The sequence below is a fragment of the Rhinatrema bivittatum genome, chromosome 15 (genome assembly GCF_901001135.1).
Source record: "Rhinatrema bivittatum chromosome 15, aRhiBiv1.1, whole genome shotgun sequence".
In the NCBI taxonomy this organism is placed as follows: domain Eukaryota; kingdom Metazoa; phylum Chordata; class Amphibia; order Gymnophiona; family Rhinatrematidae; genus Rhinatrema; species Rhinatrema bivittatum.
This window is the reverse complement of record NC_042629.1, coordinates 80179262-80202208: the sequence shown is the minus strand read 5'-3', so window position 1 is coordinate 80202208 and position 22947 is coordinate 80179262. Positions and strand designations below refer to the sequence as shown.

At 48.3% G+C, this 22947-nt stretch overlaps 2 protein-coding genes across 11 annotated transcripts in view; one reads left to right on the top strand and one right to left on the bottom strand.

Annotated features, from left to right (window-relative positions):
• The window catches only part of UBIAD1 (UbiA prenyltransferase domain containing 1), a 54813-nt gene extending 40847 nt beyond the window's left edge, over positions 1-13966 (bottom strand). For 2 of the 4 annotated variants that reach the window (XM_029578211.1, XM_029578209.1), the window contains exons 1-2: positions 13829-13966; positions 13613-13712 (exon numbers count right to left, since the gene is read on the bottom strand). Coding sequence is in view for 1 of the 4 variants with exons in the window: in XM_029578208.1 (XP_029434068.1) it covers positions 13829-13864 (36 nt within the window). In the remaining 3 variants the exon portion in view is untranslated. The remainder of the gene's footprint in view (positions 1-13612; positions 13713-13828) is intronic. The other 2 variants (XM_029578214.1, XM_029578208.1) reach the window with 1 other exon arrangement.
• Positions 13967-14190: 224 nt separating this feature from the next.
• The window catches only part of MTOR (mechanistic target of rapamycin kinase), a 284248-nt gene continuing 275491 nt past the window's right edge, over positions 14191-22947 (top strand). For 6 of the 7 annotated variants that reach the window (XM_029578927.1, XM_029578922.1, XM_029578924.1 and 3 more), the window contains exons 1-2: positions 14191-14381; positions 20800-20908. In XM_029578927.1, the coding sequence (XP_029434787.1) occupies positions 14262-14381; positions 20800-20908 (229 nt within the window). In that variant the 5' untranslated portion in view covers positions 14191-14261. The remainder of the gene's footprint in view (positions 14382-20799; positions 20909-22947) is intronic. The other variant, XM_029578925.1, reaches the window with a different exon arrangement.

Genomic DNA, 22947 nt, shown 5'->3' with positions numbered 1-22947 from the left:
GTGCAACTCATCTCATTTCTACCAGGGGCTAAACAATGAAGGACACAGATACGAGAGATGCAGCTAAGGCGTCTTTGGATAAGATCCATCACCATAGAGACTTAATACTCCTTCCTCTGATCCCATTACAGCTGCAAGTCCATGTATGGATTGAAAACTGCTTGAAAGATAAATGCTAAATAGTAATATGGAAATGTCACAGCAGATAAGGGCCATCTCCCGCTTTCTTTCTTTTACAATGTCAGACAGCAGTTGATCCTGGCTTTTTTTTCTTCTTCTCTTCCACAGTGCAGATTGGTGATGAGTGGTACCCTACAAGCATAGGTGCTGGGACCAATATATTCATAAATAATTTGGAAAGGAAGAAAGCAATGCTGTGGCAATCTTCAGATGTTGCCAAACTATTCTGGCTACACAAAACCAAAGCTGCTGATGAAGATTATAAAAACAGTAAACAAAACTGGTGAGTGGACAATAAAGTGGTAGATAAGTTTAAGCAAGAACTGCTTAGTGCACACAATAGCAGGCTTTAAGTTGGAGATACCACTCAGAAAAGAAGTCTTATAATCATGATGGACAGTTTTGTACAAATATCAGCTCAATAGGCAGCAGCAGCAGCCACATTGCCTCATATGCCTGTGAAGAGCAACAAGATAAGCCCTAGAAAGATGAAAGCCCAATGCTCTAAATCTTCTCAACAGTGAAAGGATTTGGGTTATCTGATTTTATTATTTGTAGTATTTCTGTAATTATATTTTGAGTTCTTGACTCGTACTTGACTTGGCACCTTCCTTTTATTATCAGTTTCTAATTTCTTAGACTATATTTTGAGTATCTTAATTAGTGATTTTTATTAACTAGAGTAGGGGTGGGCAAACATTTCACTAAGGTCTACATTAAAGGCCTGGTCTGGGGTGCAGTGAGCATTTCCCTGGGGGTTTGATTGAATGGATGCTGTCACTTCTGTCCCTGGACTTGCTGCTCACTGCTGCAGGTCAGCTTAAAAAGCTCCTTATGCACACTTGGCGCCACTTATGTTTTTTCCTACAGCTTCGGCCCTCTATTTCTCACAGTTTATACCTCTCACTGGGAATGCCCATTTTTTTTACCCAGCCTTCATTACCAAGTATTCTCATCTTGGGCCTCTTTAGGGGTCCAACTGATAACCTACTTTTTACATAATGAGGGGCGGGTGACTCCTTTCCCCAACTTACAGACATAATTCTCTTTAGATAGTAAACATTGCTTTCAATATCTGCAGGTTCGCCACTATATACACTCTCTGGGGGTTCAAGACTAGTCTCATTCCCATCGGGAATTTTTTTTATCATATTTATTCTATTTTGAGTACCCAACTCGACTCAGCATCTCTTTTTTGTATAAACAGATCCAGGGACGTAAGACCAGGAGCACCCATGAATCACTGATACGGGGGTGGGACAATGAATTAGGGATCATTACAAATGGTGCTTCCACAAAGAGCAAGTTTGCTTACCGTAAACGGTGTTTTCCGTAGATAGCAGCTGAATTAGCCATGCTGTCTGGGTACGTCTTCCGTGCCACTAGGTGGCGGAGCTCTCCAAGTATACCAAAGTCTTTCAGCCGGGTGCTCCCTCTTATATCCTCTCTGATTCACCTCAGGCTCCTCAGTCAGTATTAAAGCAAGTGCAGGTGATGCTGGAACTGTTCGGGGAGGTAGGTGGGTCAGCATGGCTAATTCATCTGCTATCTACGGAAAACACCGTTTACAGTAAGCAAACTTGATCTTTTCACGTAGATAAGCAGCTGAATTAACCATGCTGTCTGGGAGTCCCCAGCTGAAGTATTGCGCTTTCATGTGGATTGTTAATTTGCTCAATACAAAGTCTTTAGGCGGAAAGTTCCTGTGAAAGCTGTATATGTGATGAACATGTGCTCTTCTGTAGGATAGTCCTACCTATTACTGCATCATTCACAGTTTGTTTGTCCAAACAGTAATGGAATGTGAAAGTGTGCAGTGATGACCATGTTGCAGCTTTGCAAATATCTATGATGGGAACTTCATGGAGATGGGCCATCGAGGCTGCCAGTGCACGAACTTGGTGCGCTGTTGGAGTGGAAGAAATAGTTTACGAATGTTGCTGGTTGCAAAATTTAATACAGTTTGAAATCCATGTGGAAAGAATTTGTTTAGTCACCAGATGGCCTTGTGCATTCGGGTTGAAAGATAGAAAGAGTTGCGAAGGTCTGTTAGGTGAAGTAGTGCACTGCTTGTAGTAGGCTACGGCACGTTTATAGTCCAAAGTGTGGAGTTTTCAATCATTGTCATTTGCATGAGGCTTTGGATGAAAAATAGGTAAGGTTATGGTCTGGTTAATGTGAAAACTGGAAATAACCTTTGGAAGGAATTTTGGGTGAGTGTGAAGAGTCACTTTGTCATGGTAAAATTGCAAATAAGGTGGATAGTGGACTAGTGCTTGCAGTTCACTTATTCTTTTTGCTGAAGTTAAAGCAACTAGGAAGAGAACTTTCCATGAGAAGAATCGAAGGTGACAAGTGTCTAATGGCTCAAAGCGGGGATGCATTAGTTGTTCGATGACTATGTTAATGTCCCATGGTACTGGTGGTTTTTGCAATGGAGGGCGTAGACTTAGTACTCCTTTCATGAATCTGGATACTAGAGTGTGACACGAAATGGGTTCTCCATTAATGTAAGTATGGTAAGCTGCAATAGCACTTAAATGAACTCGGAGTGAGGAAGTCGCCAGGCCCTCATTATAGAGTAAATGCAGGTATGAAAGAAGTTGTTCAGGTGGGCAAGTGAATGGGTCTGTTTCCGTTGAACACCAAGAAGCATAGCGGGACCACTTTCTTTTGAGTCGAGTTGGAGGTTTCCTTGAGGATACCAATATGTCCTGAAGAGCAGGAGAAATATCTAGGTGCTGGTATGCGACCCGTTCAACCTCCAGGCTGTGAGATGTAGGGAGGAATGAAGAGGATGTAGGAGAGACCCGTTGTCCTGGGTTAGAAGATGTTTCCCAGGGGAATGGGATTGCATATCGATAGACGAACCAGGAAGCTGTACCATGGTTGGCTTGGCCAAGCTGGCGCTATTAAGATTAGATCGGCTTTGTCTTCTATGCATCTCTGTATGGTACGGGAGATGAGAGGTATTGGTGGAAATGCATATAGTAGGTTGTGAGACCAACTCACGAGAAAAGCATCCGACGCGATTCTTTGTGAGCTCAGGTATATTGAACAGAAGTTTTCCAGCTGTGCGTTGTTTTCTGTTGATGGGTGACCCCAAATCATGAATAGGTGTTGAGCTACTTCTTTGTCCGTCATTCGTGAGGATGAAATATCCTGCTGAGTTTGTCTGCTCTGGAGTTTTGAATCCTGGGTAGATAAGTTGCTTGAAGAGATATCGCTTGTTGATGAGCCCACTCCAGTAGTTGAACTGGAGTGGGCTCATCAACTGGAGTGGGCTCATCAACTGGAGTGGGCTCTGCAGGGAAACTCTGTTTCCCTGCAGAGGTTCCAAGAACAAGACCCTCCTTCCTTGTTTATGTAAAACATCGTGACTTGGTTGTCCATGTGAATCATGACTATCTTCCCTTGAAGAGATTCTTCGAAAGCTCGAAGGGCATTTCTGACTGCTTTGAGCTCTAGTAGGTTGATGTGTCGAGTCCTCTCGAATGTCGACCATAAACCTTGAGTTGTCAATTGGTCTAGATGAGCTCCCCAACCCTTGGGGGAGGCATCTGTGGTGAGTATTAGATGATGTCGTAACGGGCTCAATGGCACCCCTGTCTGCAGTGTTGACTGAGAAATCCACCACTGAAGGTCTGTTTTCATACTGTTTGTCATGGTAATGAGAGTGGATAATGGATGGAGAAATTTATTCCATTGGTTTTTCAGTCCCCATTGTAGGCGACGCATGTGGACTCATGTATGAGGGACTACATATATGGCAGCTGCCATGTGGCCAAGAAGAGTTAGAATATGGCGAGCAGATGTTATCGAAGTCTGAAGGAGATCTGTAGCCAGAATAGAGAGAGCCACTGCTCTCAGATGGGGAAGGAAAGCCTTGTCCTGTATCGTGTTGATGACGGCCCCTATGAATTGTAAAGTTTGAGTGGGCTGCAGATGTGATTTTTCGTAATTTATGAGAAGGCCTAGATTGTCTAGGCAAGAAACAGTTCGTAGGAGATTGGCCCATAACAGGGTCTGATTGGAGGCTACTAGGAGCCAATCGTCCAGATAAGGAAATACTTGCACCCCTTGACAACGAAGGTGTGCCACCGCTAAACACTTGGTTAATACTCTGGGGGCAGAGGAGAGGCTGAATGGGAGAACCTTGTATTGGTAATGTTGATTGTCCGCTTGGAAACATAGGTAGCACCAGGAACTGGGGTGTATTGGAATGTGTGCATAGGCATCCTTTAAGTCCAGGGAGCACATCCAATCCTTTGGTTGAAGAAAGGGAAGGATGGATTTGAGAGAAGTCATTTTGAATTTCTCCCTGTAGAGATGTTTGTTCAGGGAACGGAGATCCAATGTCGGACGCAGTCCTCCTGATTTCTTGGGAATTAGGAAATATTGGGAGTAGAATCCCAGATGGAATTGCTGGGAAGATAGCCTCTGAATGCAGTTGTTTTGTAGAAGATTCTGAATTTCTTTCAGCAGAGGTTCTTTGTGAGATGTTAATTGTTTTTGCGGAACCCAATGTGGAAGGGTTGGGAGGGATGAGAAATGAAGATTGTAACCATGGGCTATGATCGATAACACCCATTGATCTGATGTGATATGATTCCAGGCAGGAAGAAATTTTGATAATCTGCCCCCTACTGGGGGGTGATGAGACGGTGGCGGCGGAATTCTTAAAAACCAGTCTGAGGTTTGGCGGGTTGAGTGTCCGCCTGTTGTCTAGGCTGGTAAGGGGTCCTTGTCCTTTGGCGAGGCAGTTGGGATTGGTATGGTTGTTGCCTTGAAGTTTGGTAGGGCTGAGGCTTATTGTATGAAAATTATTTAAATGGCCTAAAGGGGGGTCTTCTGTATGAACCAGAGTTAGGATATTGTCGTCGCGAAGTAGATGGCTGATGTGGTGAAGTCAAGGAGAGGACAGCCGTCTTTCTGCTCCTTAATCTTTGATATCGTTTCAGTGAATTTATCTCCAAAAAGGTTGTCTGGACGACACGGCAAATTTGCTAATTTGTCATGGACATCATCTCGTATGGCGCTGGAACTAAGCCATGCGAGACGACGTGCAGCCAGAGCGTTTGCTGAACCCCTGGATGAGATATCAAATACTTCGTAAACTGATCTGAGCAAGTGCCTTAATCCTTTTTCCATGCTGTGGTATTGAGGAGGTAAAGGCATATCGGGAAAATTCTGCTGTAGATCCGACTTAAGTGCCTGTAAATTGTCAAACAGGTACTGAGTAATATAGAATTGGTGATTCTGAATTTACGTGTTTAACATTGATGAATTAAAGGATTTCCTTGCATACTCATCCAACAACTTATGGTCTTTATGTTGTGGTGTATTTGCATGAATACATCGTGCTTTCTGCATTGCTGACTCAACGTCAATCAAGTTATGTGGAAGCTGAGTGGAAGCATGAAAAGGAGAATCCTTCATTTTATATTTCATATCTATCTTCCTGGATGTTGGTGTTGTGGACAGTGGAGTCTCCCAGGATTTTTCTATCAGCTATGTGAGAACGGAATGCTGAGGTTGGGCTATTGGTTCTGTGGGGGCATCAAAAATTTTTAATATGCCCATTCCCTGACATGGGACAGGTAGTTTCCTGGTTTCAACTTTTAAGAATTGGCCAACCTTGTCGATGAATTGAAAGTAAGATAAATCTTCTGGGGGTGAAGTGGTTCTGGAGGTATTTCTGCAGGGTCGGATGGGTAACCCGTGGAATCATCTGCAGAGGAATCAGTATTATATTCAATTGGGGATGAATGTGGTACTGGATGGACCTTGTGTACTGGATCCGGTACAGTAGGGACCACTGGAATCGTTGGCAAGGTAGCCGGTTGTGGTGGAATATTTGATGTTTCTACTGATTGTAGGAACTGAGATAGAATATTGGTAATTTGGGTCATAGCTTGAATACCTAGACCTGAAGTCGACAGAGATGGTATTGGCTCCGTACTTGGTGGAAGAGTAGATGGGATTACCTCTTCTGAATCATGACCTGGATCTGGTTGAGGTTGACCAGGGCTCAATGTACCAATAGAAACTATGGATTCAGATGAGAAGGTTCTATGTGATGTAGGAGATGTAGGCGAAATATGAGGAGGTGAAAATTCTGGTTCAGGGTCCACAATCGGCAGAGGAGATATTTCCCTTGGTCTCTTATGACCAGAATGGTGTTTTTTGCGTTGTTTCTGTGCTAATTGCGTTGGCAGTGTGCCGGTATGCGTCGACGATGCACCTTTTAAAAACGGTACTGATGCAGCAGTGTCTGTGCGTCGATGCGTCTGTGTTTTTGATGCAGAGGCGTCCTTGCGCCGATGCGCCGGATATCTTCTGGTGTGTTGATGCGAACAGTTCTCGGTGCGATCGTCCCTCTGTGCGTTGATACGCCGCACCTCTCCTGGTACCTCGACGCTTTTTAATTTCTGAGTCGCGTCAGCATGTCTGACCATTGATAGTCGATGCGCCGCGTGTGGTGATGCCACCAACGCATCCCCAGCACCGTGCCCCGTTTTTTCGTGGGCAAGCAACGGTGGGTGTTCTAACCCTGCAGGGTCTACTGAGGAGGCTCTCCTCGATGAGGGAGACCTCTTCCTTCTCTTCAGGTCTGGTGAATACCTTACCGAGGCTTCAGATGGGACATAGGAACCCGAAGTCCTGGCTTGAAGATCCTGTATCCTGGCTGCCCGCTGACGCTGGGCTCGTGGGGACACATATCCGCAATCCTCACAATTTACTTGGTCATGGGAAAGACCCAGACACAAGTAACAGGATGTGTGGCCATCGGTGGCAGACATAATTTTGCCACAAGAGCAAAATTTGAAACCAGGACGTGGCATTCTTCTCACTGTTAATGAAATGAAGAAGTGCTGATGTTTTTTTCGGGTTTTTTTTTTTTTACTTCAGAAAGTTTCTCTCACAGGAGAGCAGAGCTCCGTGTGCCAACTGCCGCGCGGAAAAAAACTGACTGAGGAGCCTGAGGTGAATCAGAGAGGATTCACCTCAGGCTCCTGAATGAAGAGTGAATGAAGGCTCGTGAATGAAGAGTGGGTGGCTCATGGGAATGACGGCTACTGCCTGGAGATAATACCCTTATTCAATAAACATACACATGGTTAATGCGACTCCAACATTGCTCTAAGCTTCGACGGCAAGAGGAAGTGTGGAAAAAAAGGATTTGCATTCACAAAAAGCGGGGAGTAGCTTGCTTGTTACGGCGGTTACTACCCCAAACTAAATAAGCCAGATACTTTACTTTCAATGCATATCCAGCATAGCTCTCTGCTTCAACGGCAGGGGAGAAGTCTGATACTTCAAGCAAATCCAACATAGCTCTCTGCTTCTACGGCAGGGGGAACGTAGAAAGGTGGATCTATATACAGACAATAACCAACAAGGACTGAGTTACATAGTCTGGGTAAACAAAGGCATGGGTGTAGCTTGCTTATTGCAGCGGTTACTACCCCTAACTATGGTAGATATTCACTTGGATGCAGTTCCAACACTGCTCTCTACATTAATGGTGCGGGTGGAAGGGAAATAGAACCAAAAGGTTACTAAGAGCCAAGAGTAACAGAAGTATGAGAGAAATAAAAAAATAAAAAAAAGGGTATAGCTTGCTGGGCAGACTGGATGGGACGTTTGGTCTTCTTCTGCCGTCATTTCTATGTTTCCATATAAGAGGGAGCACCCAGCTGAAAGACTTTGCTATACTTAGAGAGCTCCGCCACCTAGTGGCATGGAAGACGTACCCAGACAGTATGGCTAATTCAGCTGCTTATCTATGTGAAAACTCCGCTTTATCACTAGCAAGATGGATTTGAGAAATTTAAATTGACATATATTTATTTATTTATTTAACATTTTTTATATACCGAAATTCTAGCAACAATGTTGCTAATCATTTCGGTTTACATATAACATTGGAGTGACTTAACATGTGAGTCTTACATGGAACAGGAAAATGAACTTGGAGAAAATTGAATAAATATTAATAACATGTGGCAATATATATTAAGTGTAACCAGAATGAAGGCACCTTGGGCCATTGCCTTTGCTCCTGCATTTTGGGGCGAACTAGGGCATATATATAATGTGATGAAAACCAAACAGTCTCTTTGCCCGAAAGTATTGTTCTTTTATTCTTTGCTTGGGGTGGCATTGGGGAAAGCTTATGTGAAACTGTGGATCCGTAAACTGCTTTTACTGGGGAAAAAGGCTATATTGCAAAATTGGGTGAGGGTGGACTCTCTCAAGCTTTCACAATGGCAGAACATAATTCACAATATGTGTCTTTTTGAGATGTATGTCGAGAAAGTGGCCATTACAAGGAAGAATAAATCTTTCTTCAGATCTGGGTCCCCTCCGTTCAAACACTTCCTCATAAGGTGCGTCATTTACTTCTGAATGACTTTTCTGGGACTGTATCTTTGGAACCCACTTGAGGACTTTCCTAGTAGTCTTCCGGGGAGGGGGGTGTAATACAGTGGGAAGCTGGGCCACTGGTCAGAGTAACCCAGTGTTCCCGAATTGTTGCTCTCTTCTTTGCTGATTGTTTGTATTGAATAATCAATAAAACAGATAAGAACAGGCCATACTGGGTCAGACCAAGGGTCCATCAAGCTCAGCATCCTGTTTCCAACAGTGGCCAATCCAGGCCATAAGAACCTGGCAACGTCCCAAAAATTAAGTCTATTCCATGTTACCATTGCTAATGGCAGTGGCTATTTTCTAAGTCAACTTAATGGACTTCTCCTCCAAGAACTTATCCAATCCTTTTTTAAACACAGCTACACTAACTTCACTAACCACATCTTCTGGCAACAAATTCCAGAGTTTAATTGTGCATTGAGTGAAAAAGAGCTTTCTGCGATTAGTTTTAAATGTGCCACATGCTAACTTCATGGAATGCCCCCTAGTCTTTCTATTATCCGAAAGAGTAAATAACCGATTCACATTTAAGTCCATGATGTTATAAGATTTGCCATATTGGGTTAAATCAAAAGGTACATCAAGCCCATTATCCTGTTTCCAACAATGGCTAATCCAGGTCAAGTACCTGGCAGGATCCCAAAAGGTTGATAAGATTTCAAGCTGCTTATCCTAAGGATAAGCAGTGAATTTCCCCAAGTCCACCTTAATAATAATTTATGGATTCTTTGAAGAACTTTCCCAAATCTTTTTTAAACCCAGCTATACTAACAATTTTCACCACAGCCTCTGGCATTGAATCCCAGAGTTTAATTATGCATTAAGTAAAAAAAAAATATTTTCTATTTGTCTTAAATGTATTACCTAGTAACTTCATTCTGTGTCCCCTAGTCTTTGTACTTTTTGAAAGAGTAAAAATATTAACCTTTACTCCACTCATTTTATAGACCTCTATCATATCCCCCCTCAGCTGTCTCTTCTCCAAGCTGAACAGTCCTAACCTCTTTATCCTATCCTCATAGGGCAGCTGTTCCATTCCCTTTATCATTTTGGTCTCCCTTCTCTGTATCTTTTCTAATTTGCTATATCTTTTTGAGATGCAGTTACCAGAATTGCACACAATACTCAAAGTGCAGTTGCACCATGGAGTGATACAGAGGCATTATGATATTCTCTGTTTTATTCTCCATTCCTTTCCTAATAATTCCTAGCATTCTATTTGCTTTCTTGGCTGCTGCTGCTGCACACGGAGCAGAGGATCCTACCTAATAAACGAAGCTTGACCGACGTGCCGCAAATGCGCAGTAGAGAGCAGCTCTACCGCGCATGCGAGCACGTCGGTCACAGTGTGCCTCTTAAAAATAAAAATGGCGCTGTAGGAGCGGCGGCCCGAAGACCCGGAGCGGCGGGAGCGGCACCGGCCCGAAGACCCGGAGCGGCGGCGGCGGCACCGGCCCGGCGGCCCGAAGACCCGGCGCGGCGGCCTGAAGACCCGGAGCGGCGGGAGCGGCGGCCCGAAGACCCGGAGCGGCGGCCCGAAGACCCGGAGCGGCGGCCCGAAGACCCGGAGTGGCGGGAGCGGCAGTGGCGGCCCCGGCCCGGCGGCCCGAAGACTCGGAGCGGCGGCGGCATGCGCACGAGGGAGGGACAGACTTCCAGTCTGTCCCTCCCTCGCGCGCATGCCGCCGCCGCTCCGGGTCTTCGGCGGAGATCGACTGAAGGGAGGAGGGAGAGAGGAGTGACTGGGGGGAGGGAGGAGGAGGGAAGGGGGAGTGACTGAGGGGAGGAGGGAGGGGGGGAGAGAGGAGTGACTGAGGGGAGGAGGGAGGAGTGACTCAGGGGAGGGGAGAGAGAGGAGTGACTCAGGGGAAGAGGGAGGAGGGGGGAGTGACTGAGGGGAGGGAGGGGGGAGGGAGGGGGGAGTGACTGACTGGGGGGAGGGAGGAGTGACTGAGGGGAGGGGGGAGGGTGGAGGGAGGGGGGAGGGGGGAGTGACTGAGGGAGGGGGAGATAGGAGTGACTGAGGGAGGGGGGAGTGACTGAGGGGAGGAGGGAGGGAGGGGGGGAGAGAGAGGAGTGACTGAGGGGAGAGAGTGGGGGAGGTGGGAGGGAGAATGAGGGGGAAGGAAATGATCCAAAAAAAATGTTAATGTAGCCCGTTTTAACGGGCTTAACGGCTTGTTTCTACATATTATCCACGATGACACAGATTCTTTTCCTGGGTGGTGACTCCCAATATGGAACCTTGCATAACTGAGATATGCCATACCTTCTTGCTGTTATTCCTCCCCCCCTCCTCCCCATCATTCACAGTAACGACACCTCTTTCTTCTCAAAACGGACCATTTATTGAATGGATAAAATGGCCACAGCCTTAACACAAAACATTTGTAACATAAAAGAACCAGGTGCATAACATCAGACTTACAGAATGAACCTAACATATGCCCCCACTGGCACCCCCCCTTAAAACTTCCTTTTGTATAAAGACCAGCTACTGATGATACCTAGGGAGGTGGCTGCCCTCCAACCTTCCGCCCCATGAAGGTTGCATGCTAGTTGTATTCCACTCCATGAATGCTGCCAGACCAAGCTCCTTGTGACTGCTGCTCTGTGCAGTGTGTCATCGCTTCACCTAAACCCCCCCCCCCCCCCAAATAAGGCCACCGTTCCAGGCTTGTGTAACATCAATCATTTGACCGAGTCATCGTTAGGCATCCCCAGACTACCTATACCCTAGACACGGGGATAAGAACATAAGAACTTGCCATACTGGGTCAGACCAAGGGTCCATCAAGCCCAGCATCCTGTTTCCAACAGAGGCCAATCCAGGCCACAAGAACCTGGCAAGTACCCAAAAACTAAGTCTATTCCATGCTACTGATGCAATTAATAGCAGTGGTTATTATCTAAGTCAACTCCTCCAAGAACTTATCCAATCCTTTTTTAAACCCAGCTACACTAACTGCAGTAACCACATCCTCTGGCAACAACATATTTATAAGCAAAAACTCCCTTGTTTGACCTGCACCTCAGCTCCATTAAGAACACAAGAGGTTGCCATACTTGGTCAGACCAAAGATCCATCAAGTCGGGCATCCTGTATCCAACAGTAGCCAATCTAGATTACAAGTTATTAGCAAGTACCAAACATTAAATAGATCCCATGCTACTACGGTAATATCAGTAAGAAGCAGTGCCTACTCCCTAAGTCAACTTGATTAATAGCATTTTATGGACTTCGCCTCCAGGAACTTGGCCAAACCTTTTTTAAACCCAGCTACACTAATTTCCTTAACCACATCCTCTGGCAATTAATTCCAGAGCTTATTTGTGCATTGAGTGAAAACTAATTTTCTCAAATGTTTTAAATATGAAGTCAGCAAGTAGCACAAGAGTGTTCCCTAACCCTTGTATTATCTGAAAGAGTAAATAACAGATTCATATTTACCCGTTCAAGTCCTTTAATGATTTTATAGGCCTCTGTCATATCCCACCTCAGCCATCTTTTCTCCAAGTGGAACAGCACTAATCTCTTTAGCCTTTCCTCATAGGGGAACCATTCCATCCCCATTATTTTGGTCACCCTTTTCTGTACCTTCTTCAGAAGAACTATATCTTTTTTGAAATGCGGCAACCAGAAATGTACACAATACTCAAGATGCAGTCTCACTATGGAGCAATAGAGGCATTATGACATTCTCCGTTTTATTCTCCATGCTATTAATTCCTAACATTGTTTTTTGGTTTTTTATTTTTACTGCCGCAGCAAACCGAGCCAACAATTTCAATGTATTATCCATCTCTTCACTAGACTGACCCTCCTGCCAATCAATAGCACCACCAGACCCAGGCACTCCCTTTATCAAGGTGCCTGGACCCCCCTCTCATATCTCTAATCTTCCCTCCCTCTCCCCAGATTAGCTCCAAGATGACTGCCTAGTTATGAAGCCCAGGCCGTGTTTGGCTAGGCCTCCTTTGTTTAGCTCTAATTTGGGTTGCTCTACCTTACATGTATCACTTTGCACTTGTCCACATTAAATGTTATCTGCCATTTACATGCCCAATCCCCCAGTTTTTCAAAGTCCTCCTGTAATTTATCACAATCCTCTTGTGATTTAACAACTTTGAATAATTTTGTATTAGCACCAAATTTGATCACTTCACTCGTTCCCTTCTCTAGTGTTATGAGAGCTAAGGGCCCTGTTATAGTTATAACATGTAGTGAAGAAGCAGAGAAACATTTTGGTATGTCACACAAGGAGTCATTCTTGTTTCCTAAGGTTTTTTTTATTTTTGATCATAAGTAGTTTTATAATTGCTCATAAGATTTCTATAGCATTTAAGCTTGTTTTGTGCTTTGCCTTTGCTAGACAGAGAGACGCCACAGAAGGGAAGATGCTAGATAAAAATGCTATGCAAGCTCGAAAGCTACTAGCCACAGTATTACAGAATTATGTTTAGAACACACCAAGGTCTTGCTGGCACTTCGGCTTAGTTGCAGACTCATGGATAGCATTTGCATGAAGAGTGAGTGTGAATTTACATACAGCCATTTGGATTAATTGTTTATAATAAATGGCCAGTCATAGAAATATTTTGACAATTGTGTAATCCAGTTATTAGTTTAGGAGTTGGAAATTTACAAAAGTGTAAAACCTATGTAAATCTGAGAGCTTCCTATTGATGTCTTATGTGATGCTCTGTCACTCTCTCTCCATAAGGTATAATTTATATCATTTGTAGCATTTAATAAAAAAGTATTTTTTCTGAACACTAGGCCCAATATAAATATAGTAAAAAGCACTGGTCTCTGTACAGATCCCTGGAGAATTCCACTATTTACCTTTCCTCACTGAGGAAATGGACCATTTAGCCCTATTCTCTGTTTTCTATCTTTTAACCAGTTCTCAGAACAGAACATTGGCTCCTATCCCATGAGAAACTTTGTCAAACCCTTTCTGGAAATCCAGATACACTCTATCAACTGGCTCACCTTATCCACATCCTAAAAAAGCGAAGATTGAGGAGTTCAGACTTTACTAACCCGAACCACATTCTCTGACCACAAATTCCACAGATTCGGTGTTCGGTGACTGGGAAAAAGCAAACACGGAAAACATGTTTTAAAGCTGCCACCGGTGAATTATGTGCAGAGTACGCCAGTCCTATTACAAATGCATAAATAAATAAAAGCAGCTCCAGTCCCAACCTCTTGAACCTTCCCTATGTCCGCCATGTTCTCCATTGTAACAGATGTTTCAGCCGCTGCCTTCCCTGGGGGACCTGCAGCTCGGAATACAAGGGAACAAACATTCCTACCCCGCAGGCCGGCGGACGTCTTTCTGCACCGCTCTGCCCCGGAAGCTCTAGCTCACTTCCGGCGCATTCCCTTCTCACTGCTCCGCCCGCTCAGCAAATTACCGCTTCCTATAGGCTGTCTGACTGTCGGTAACGGGACTTTGCTCTCTTATTGGTCCGTTTCCCAGTGCCTGAAATGCTAAGGAAACCGGCGGATTCTGGCTTGCTATTGGCTGAGGCGGCTGCCTGTCAGGGTGCGTGGCCGTTGGTTGGTCGATGAGGTGCCGCTCTCTGGGGCAGGCCTGGCCTGGGCTCTGGCTGTACGGTTTTGGGTTGGGGCGATCATGTCCAGCATTATGACGATGCTGCAGCAATTCGCCAGCGGCCTGAGGAGCCGCAATGAGGAGACTCGTGCCAAAGCTGCCAAGGACCTGCAGCATTACGTGACCACCGAGCTTCGGGAGGTAGGGAGCTGGGGGCGCTATATAGCAAATGGGGGAGGGTTGGTGGTGCTGTTTGGTGGATGGGGGAGTGGGTACGTGGTACTGTATAGGAAGAGTGGGATTGGTGATGGTAGTGGCACTGCATAGGGGAGGGTTGGTGGTTCTGTTTGGATGGGGGAGTGGGTACGTGGTACTGTATGATGGTAGTGGCACTGCATGGGGGAGGGTTGGTGGTGCTGTTTGGTGGATGGGGGAGTGAGTACGTGGTACTGTATAGGAGGAGTGGGATTGGTGATGGTAGTGGCACTGCATGGGGGAGGGTTGGTGGTGCTGTTTGGATAGGGGAGTGGGTACATGGTACTGTATAGGAAGACTGGGATTGGTGATGGTAGTGGCACCGCATAGGGGAGGTTTGGTGGTGCTGTTTGGTGGATGGGGGAGTGAGTACGTGGTACTGTATGATGGTAGTGGCACTGAATGGGGAGGGTTGGTGCTACTGTTTGGTGGATGGGGGAGTGGGTACGTGGTACTGTATAGGAAGAGTGGGATAGATGATGGTAGTGGCACTGCATGGGGGAGGATTGGTGGTACTGTTTGGTGGATGGGGGAGTGGCTACGTGGTTCTGTATAGGAAGAGTGGGATAGATGATGGTAGTGGCACTGCATGGGGGAGGATTGGTGGTGCTGTTTGGATGGGGGAGTGGGTACGTGGTACTGTATAGGAAGAGTGAGATAGATGATGGTAGTGGCACTGCATAGGGGAGGGTTGGTGGTTCTGTTTGGATGGGGGAGTGGGTACGTGGTACTGTATGATAGTAGTGGCACTGCATAGGGGAGGGTTGGTGGTGCTTGGTGGATGGGGGAATGGGTACGTGGTACTGTATGATAGTGGCACTGCATAGGGGAGGGTTGGTGGTGCTGTTTGGTGGATGGGGGAGTGGGTACGTGGTACTGTATGATGGTAGTGGCACTGCATGGGGAGGGTTGGTGGTGCTGTTTGGTGGATGGGGGAGTGGGTATGTGGTACTGTATAGGAAGGGTGGGATAGATGATGGTAGTGGCACTGCATAGGGGAGGGTTGGTGGTGCTGTTTGGTGGATGGGGGAGTGAGTACATGGTACTGTATGATGGTAGTGGCACTGAATGGGGGAGGGTTGGTGGTACTGTTTGGTGGATGGGGGAGTGGGTACATGGTACTGTATAGGAAGAGTGGGATAGATGATGGTAGTGGTACTGCATGGGGAGGATTGGTGGTACTGTTTGGTGGATGGGGGAGTGGGTACATGGTACTGTATAGGAAGAGTGGGATAGATGATGGTAGTGGCACTGCATGGGGGAGGATTGGTGGTGCTGTTTGGATGGGGGAGTGGGTACGTGGTACTGTATAGGAAGAGTGGGATAGATGATGGTAGTGGCACTGCATAGGGGAGGATTGGTGGTTCTGTTTGGATGGGGGAGTGGGTACGTGGTACTGTATGATAGTGGCACTGCATAGGGGAGGGTTGGTGGTGCTGCTTGGTGGATGGGGGAGTGGGTACGTGGTACTGTATGATAGTGGCACTGCATAGGGGAGGGTTGGTGGTGCTGTTTGGTGGATGGGGGAGTGGGTACATGGTACTGTATGATGGTAGTGGCACTGTATGGGGAGGGTTGGTGGTGCTGTTTGGTGGATGGGGGAGTGGGTATGTGGTACTGTATAGGAAGAGTGGGATAGATGGTAGTGGCACTGCATGGGGGAGGATTGGTGGTACTGTTTGGATGGGGGAGTGGGTACGTGGTACTGTATAGGAAGAGTGGGATAGATGATGGTAGTGGCACTGCATGGGGGAGGATTGGTGGTTCTGTTTGGATGGGGGAGTGGGTACGTGGTACTGTATGATAGTGGCACTGCATAGGGGAGGGTTGGTGGTGCTGTTTGGATGGGGGAGTGGGTATGTGGTACTGTACAGGAAGAGTGGGATAGATGATGGTAGTGGCACTGCATGGGGGAGGGTTGGTGGTGCTGTTTGGTGGATGGGAGAGTGGGGACGTGGTACTGTATAGGAAGAGTGGGATAGATGATGGTAGTGGCACTGCATGGGGGAGGGTTGGTGGTGCTGTTTGGTGGATGGGGGAGTGGGTAAGTGGTACTGTATGATGGTAGTGGCACTGCATAGGGGAGGGTTGGTGGTGCTGTTTGGTGGAGTCGGTATGTGGTACTGTACAGGAAGAATGGGATTGGTGATGGTAGTGGCACTGCATAGGGGAGGGTTGGTGGTGCTGCTTGGTGGATGGGGGAGTGGGTACGTGGTACTGTACAGGAAGAATGGGATTGGTGATGGTAGTGGCACTGCATAGGGGAGGGTTGGTGGTGCTGTTTGGATGGGGGAGTGGGTACGTGGTACTGTATAGGAAGAGTGGGATAGATGATGGTAGTGGCACTGCATGGGGGAGGGTTGGTGGTGCTGTTTGGTGGATGGGAGAGTGGGGACGTGGTACTGTATAGGAAGAGTGGGATAGATGATGGTAGTGGCACTGCATGGGGGAGGGTTGGTGGTGCTGTTTGGTGGATGGGGGAGTGGGTAAGTGGTACTGTATGATGGTAGTGGCACTGCATAGGGGAGGGTTGGTGGTGCTGTTTGGTGGAGTCGGTATGTGGTACTGTACAGGAAGAATGGGATTGGTGATGGTAGTGGCACTGCATAGGGGAGGGTTGGTGGTGCTGCTTGGTGGATGGGGGAGTGGGTACGTGGTACTGTACAGGAAGAATGGGATTGGTGATGGTAGTGGCACTGCATAGGGGAGGGTTGGTGGTGCTGTTTGGATGGGGGAGTGGGTACGTGGTACTGTATAGGAAGAGTGGGATAGATGATGGTAGTGGCACTGCATGGGGGAGGGTTGGTGGTGCTGTTTGGTGGATTGGGGAGTGGTACGTGGTACTGTATAGGAAGAGTGGGATAGATGATGGCAGTGGCCCTGCTTGGGGAGGATTAGTGATACTGTTTGGGGGATGGGTTCAGGTGGGGGGGGGTACATGGTACAGTGATATAATGGGAGACTGGCTCTCATGATTGTGTTCAGGTAGTGGTGGTATTGTCTATTTTATGTATGTGTCAATATTTATACTGCCCCGATTTTTGGAGTGAGGGGTAGATAATTGTAAATAAACAAATAAATTAAGTCTCCCCCCCCCCCCACCCCAAATAGGATATAGTGGACTCTTGTCCTTGAAAGCTTATGCCTCAATAAATCTGTTAGTTTGTAAGGTGCCACTAGCGTTGTTAGGAAGTGCTGGGAGAGCGGTTCCACTTTCCAGGGGATTGTGTGTTCTTGGACCATGGCTCGACCCCCAGAAGAACTCCGAAGAGGTGCCGAGGCAGGCGAGGCATGCCCGAGCATGGGCTGGACAGGAGCAATGCTGGACTGAAGACAGACAATGGAATCCGGAGTAGGAGCAAGGCTGGACTGAAGGCACTGACCCTCCTCCGGACCTGCACGCTCAGGGAACACCAACAACGCAATGGTGGTCTTTCAACGGTCTTCTGACTGTTCCAAGCCCTTTCGGACCTGCCGCTGGGTAACGGCAAGAAGCGGCAGGCCGGACGGAGGCCAGGAACAAGGAAGGCTCAGGCGAAGACACTTGGACGAAGACTCAGGCGAAGTGTTGCGTCCGTTGGTCTCAGATGGCTTCAACCTCTGTGCCTTACCTTTCTTCTTTCTCTGTCCTCAAGCCTTGGGAAGATGGCTGCTGCTGCGTCATCATGCCACTCTCTCCTGTGTCCCCGGAACGGTGACAGTGTTCGCCATGGATTTCCTGAGGGCCTCCTAGGGTGCATGCGCGCACGCCACCCACGTCTTTATCCATGTCATGGCGGGAACCTCGGGGGCGTCCCCTCTGGGTGACATCACCACATCCTGGTATTTAGCCTGCCCTTCGTTTGCTAACAGACTGAGTTAGCAAGGATTGGATTGCCTCCGGTTTAAGCTGTTCTGCCGCAGGAAGCTCTCTCTGCCCTTCTGGGTAATTTTTCACTAACCTGCGTACCCCCTCCTCGGAGGCCCTTCTGCTCTATTTCAGGTACCTATCTTGGAATACCGGGTACTCGCTCCTCGAGGGCCTGCTCTCCCTATCTGGTGCCTGCCACTGAACAACTTCTGCCTGCCAGGACCTTCTACAGCTTCTGCTTCAGTGAGTACTAACCCTTTCAGTCTGTCTCACCTTCAGCTTCAGCGCTCTGTGTCTACATCCGGGATCTGTCCCTGCTACACCGCGCTGCCTATCATCTACTCAAGTGTGAGACTGGTCTCCTCTGCTGAGGACCCCTGGACTACTTCACTGCTGCCCGCTCCCCAGGCAGTACCATCGAGCTGTACAATAAATACAACTTCTCTGTGTCTGCATGTATAGAGTCTAGCCTAGTACTGCGGTTCCTCACGGGGCTCCTCCCCATGGGAGTGGCCATCACCGCAGTACCCAAGAATCCACTCCAACACCTCATAACTATAACACGAAGACACTTGGACAAAGACTCAGGCGAAGACTTAGGATCAAGGCACTGTAGACAAGGAGTCAGGAGCGAGGTTCTGAAGACAAGGAGTCAGGATCAAGAGCTGGGTTGAGACTGCGATGCAGCGCACCCTACACAGCCCACCCGCGGGGCTGGTCGCGGACCACGCTGGAAACGACGTAGACTCCAGACGAGATAGTGGAGCGACTGAGAGGAACATGTCTTAGAAACTGTAGAGTCCTGCACCGGGGCGCGCCCTACACAGCTGTCGGTGGCTGATCGCGGACCATGCTGGAACGGCACAAGTTCTTGCAGAGTCTTTAGCAAGGACGGAGCAGGTGCAAGGAACTCCGTAGACCAGGGACAAGGATTCAAGTGAAAGTCTCCTGGAGGCTTGAGCTGCGGTAGTGAAGAAGGCATTGTACCACGAGGCGCCCTACTCAGCCCACCCATGGGGCTGGTCGCGGACCACGACATGGCACGCTAGGAAGGTGGCGACGAGGAACTTGGGATTCAGGATATCGGGAATGGAGAACGGACATCTGGACTGGAACACGGACATCAGGAACTGTAAGACAGACAAGACCGACCATGGACATCAAGAACAGAAGGCGGACATATGGACTGGAACATGGACTCTAGGACTAGACAAGGAGCTCCAAAAAAGAACACAGGACCTTGAAGAAGCGATGGAACAGAAGACTCCTGGGGCGAAGGACAGGAACATCAGGAGCATCTAACTCCTTGGGAAGGCCAAGCTGGACTGAACGCTGAGCCCTTTTGTAGGGCTGAGAGGACTATGCCCGGGGAGGAGCTTGCAGGTGGCCACACCTGGCTGGCCCCATAAGAATGGAGGAGAGGCGTGTGCTCGCGCCTAGGGGAATCCAGGAAGAAGAGCAGGAAGCAGGTTGGCGGCGTCTGACATGTGGAGGGGCCAGGACGGAGCAAGGCAGGCAGCACAAGTGGCTCCATGCCACGAAGAAAGAAAGGATGCAGGAAGGTTGCAGGGACGGCTTCCCTGCCGGCTGAAGACCTCGGCAGCGGACCCCAGGAGGAAGCAGGAGCGGCTGTGACGGCTCCCGGCGGCTCGGCCCCGCCGTGCAGGGCAGGAGAAGAACGCGGCTTCCTTGCTGCGTCGGGGAGAGCAGGAGACTGCTGCGGCTCCTGGACCGCAGAGGACAGCGGCGGAGCACTGTTCTGAAGAAGACATCAGCGGCCCGACCCACAACAATCGTCTCTTGATAATATTCCCCAGGTGAGCAAGTCTGTCAATTGTAAATATTTTTTGGCCATCGAAGTCTGCTCCGAAAGTTCATGTCCTGTCAGGTGTGTTCATGTCCTGTCAAGGACACAGAGCGGTGTGTGTGTATGTGTGTGTATATATATATAAGACAGCAGAAATGGACCAATGGGCCCATCCAGTCTGCCCTCAGCCTTGCCATACAGGTTTACCCTATAATGGTAGCATCAGGGGGTGGCATCTGCCTTGGCATTCAAGTTACCCACATACTTAATTTTGCAAACCATTTAAAGTCAAAACCTTGTTGGTTACTGTCTTAGTCCGATTCCCCGTTAACTCTTATCTCTTGCCATTGAAGCAGAGAGCAATGTTGGAATTACATCACAAGTTTAAGGCTTATTGGTTAAGGGTAGTAACAGTTGCATCAGCAAGTTACCCCCATGCTTATTTATTTTCCCAGACTGTACAGTTCAATGTTCTTGTTGGTTGCTGTCCAAAACTAATTTCCCTTTTCCTCTTTTCCCCCTGCCATTAAACCAGAGAGCAATAATGAGTTACATCAACAGTATGAATGCTTATTGGTTGAGGGTAGTAGCTTGTTCTAGAATTTATCATTTCTGTGTTGGAACATGGTTTAGTGTGTGTGTTGTTTTAGAAGACAATTTTCTGTTTATTTCTCTAATTCTTGTGGTGGCTTTTTCCCTTCTTTCAGGTGAGCCAAGAAGAAGCCACCCAATTTTACGATGAACTCAATCACCATATCTTTGAGCTAGTGTCTAGCTCTGACGTGAGTGAGAGAAAAGGCGGCATTCTTGCTATTGGTATGTGTCTGCTTGGTAACCTCAAACATTAGGAGCCTCCATTGTGCTCTGACATCCCATCACAGCATCTTGCTATACAGAAGGATCTGAATGTACTGGAAGCTAACAAATAAAGTGTAGAGGTGGAAAAATCCCAAGCTTCTGGGACCAATGGGTATAGTGTACTCCTGATAGCAGATGGGAGACGGAGTCAGATTTCAAGCTGACGTCAGCCTACATATACCCATGCAGGAAGCTTAGCTCTTCAGTATTTCTCCATCTCCTAAGCAGATAGGGACACTACACACACTTGCACAGTGTTAGAAAATTCCAAATCAAAGAAGAAAGAAATCTTACCTCTACAAGATGAGCCCCGCTCTCCTGCGGTGATACTAAGGGTCCCTCCCCCAGTCGAGAATTCCTGAGGTGATTTCCGAGGTCCCTCAGAGGTAAGCCGCGGTCTGGTAGCCGGCTCCCGGCATGGACTTATCCCCTTGGGTGGCTTAAAGCCAGCGGGTGCAATACCGAGCGCTGTGGTGAAGGTAGTTCCCTCTCCCCCCCGCAGCTGGAGACCGCCCGGCACGAAACTGGGAAACACCAAGACCAGGTAAGGTAGAAAACTTTTTCTAAATTTCCGGTCTCCGAGGCTCGGATTGCCACACAGATCAGCCACGTCCGGGCTAGACCATCTTGCCTGCGTGGTTGTTTGCTCCATTTCCCCCTCCTCGATCGCTGTATTGTCCGCATAACTGAGCCGTGCGCAGAGCGGTGAGCCAGGTGCACAAATCACTTGTGTGCACAGCGGCGTGCGCAACTCTGCCGGGTGCACAGCGTCCCGCATAAGCGGCCCGAGTGCATAACTAGGGCCCTGCGCACAGCGGCGCGCACATCTTGCCCAGGCGCACAAAGTTGTAGCCTGCGCACGCATCCCGCACACACATCAGCGGCGCACCAGGAGGGCACAACTAAGCCTCCCGGCGCGCGCATCTATGCGCACAGATGAATTTTTGAGCCGCTCCATGTGCACAAATCATGGCACCACCGGCCAAGAAGACCCTCTGCCCAGCCTGCCACCTGAGAGCTGCGCAACCTGAAGTGGACTCCGACCTATGCCAGCAGTTAGAAGAGGCTCAGGAGGAACCGAAGCAAGGGCCCCCTTTGCCAGTAGAGGGATCCAGCTCCACCAATGATAGTACCCCGGACCTCTGTATCTCCGACTTGGCCCTTACTCAGGTGGGCACCTCGGGGGCCTCCACTGGATTCAATATGGACCCAGGGACCTTTTCCTGGGTGGAATTCTTCAAAGGGCTGCAAACCTTTGTCCAGGCGCAATCGGTACCACCTGCGACACAGCCCCAGTCTCCACCAGAAGCGCAAGACCTTCCAAGCACCTCTCGGACCTCCCGAGACATGCCCCATCCAAGCAGAAGCCTCCCCTTAGGGGACACAGACACCTCGAAAGACGATGCTGACTCCCTGGAGGAAGGGAAAATCCCCCCAGAGATGGAACCATACCGAACCATGATGTGATTCTTCTCCAAAGATGAGTTACCAGCTCTTGTGTCTCTGACCCTGAAGACGCTGGCTATTCCAGGCGCGAGCACCACAGCGGAGGCCTGGTTGGCCTCATGCTATTTCCCAATGCTGCAGGCCGTTCAATAACTGATTGACCTGGAATGGAATGCCCCGAAGGCCAGCTTTTAAAGGAGAATGGGCCCTAGAAGCCCTATACCCCCTGGGACCCACGGCTAGAGAAAGAGAACTCCTACAGTTCCCAAAAGTGGATGCCATGGTCTGCGCAACCTCAAAGCGCATGACCATCCCAGTTGAAGGAGGAGCTGCACTCAGGGATGCCCAGGACAGACGTCAGGAATCCATCCTTAAACAGTCATTTGATGATGCAGCAATGACCCTGCAGATCGCTTCTTGCTGCGCCGTGGTGACACGTGCTTGCTTGCTTCTCCAGAGATGCAACCACCTCCGCCGAAACATTTTCCTCATGGATGTGACCTCAGACCTGGTATGCACCTCAGCCAGGGGCATCTCTTCCATAGTGGCAG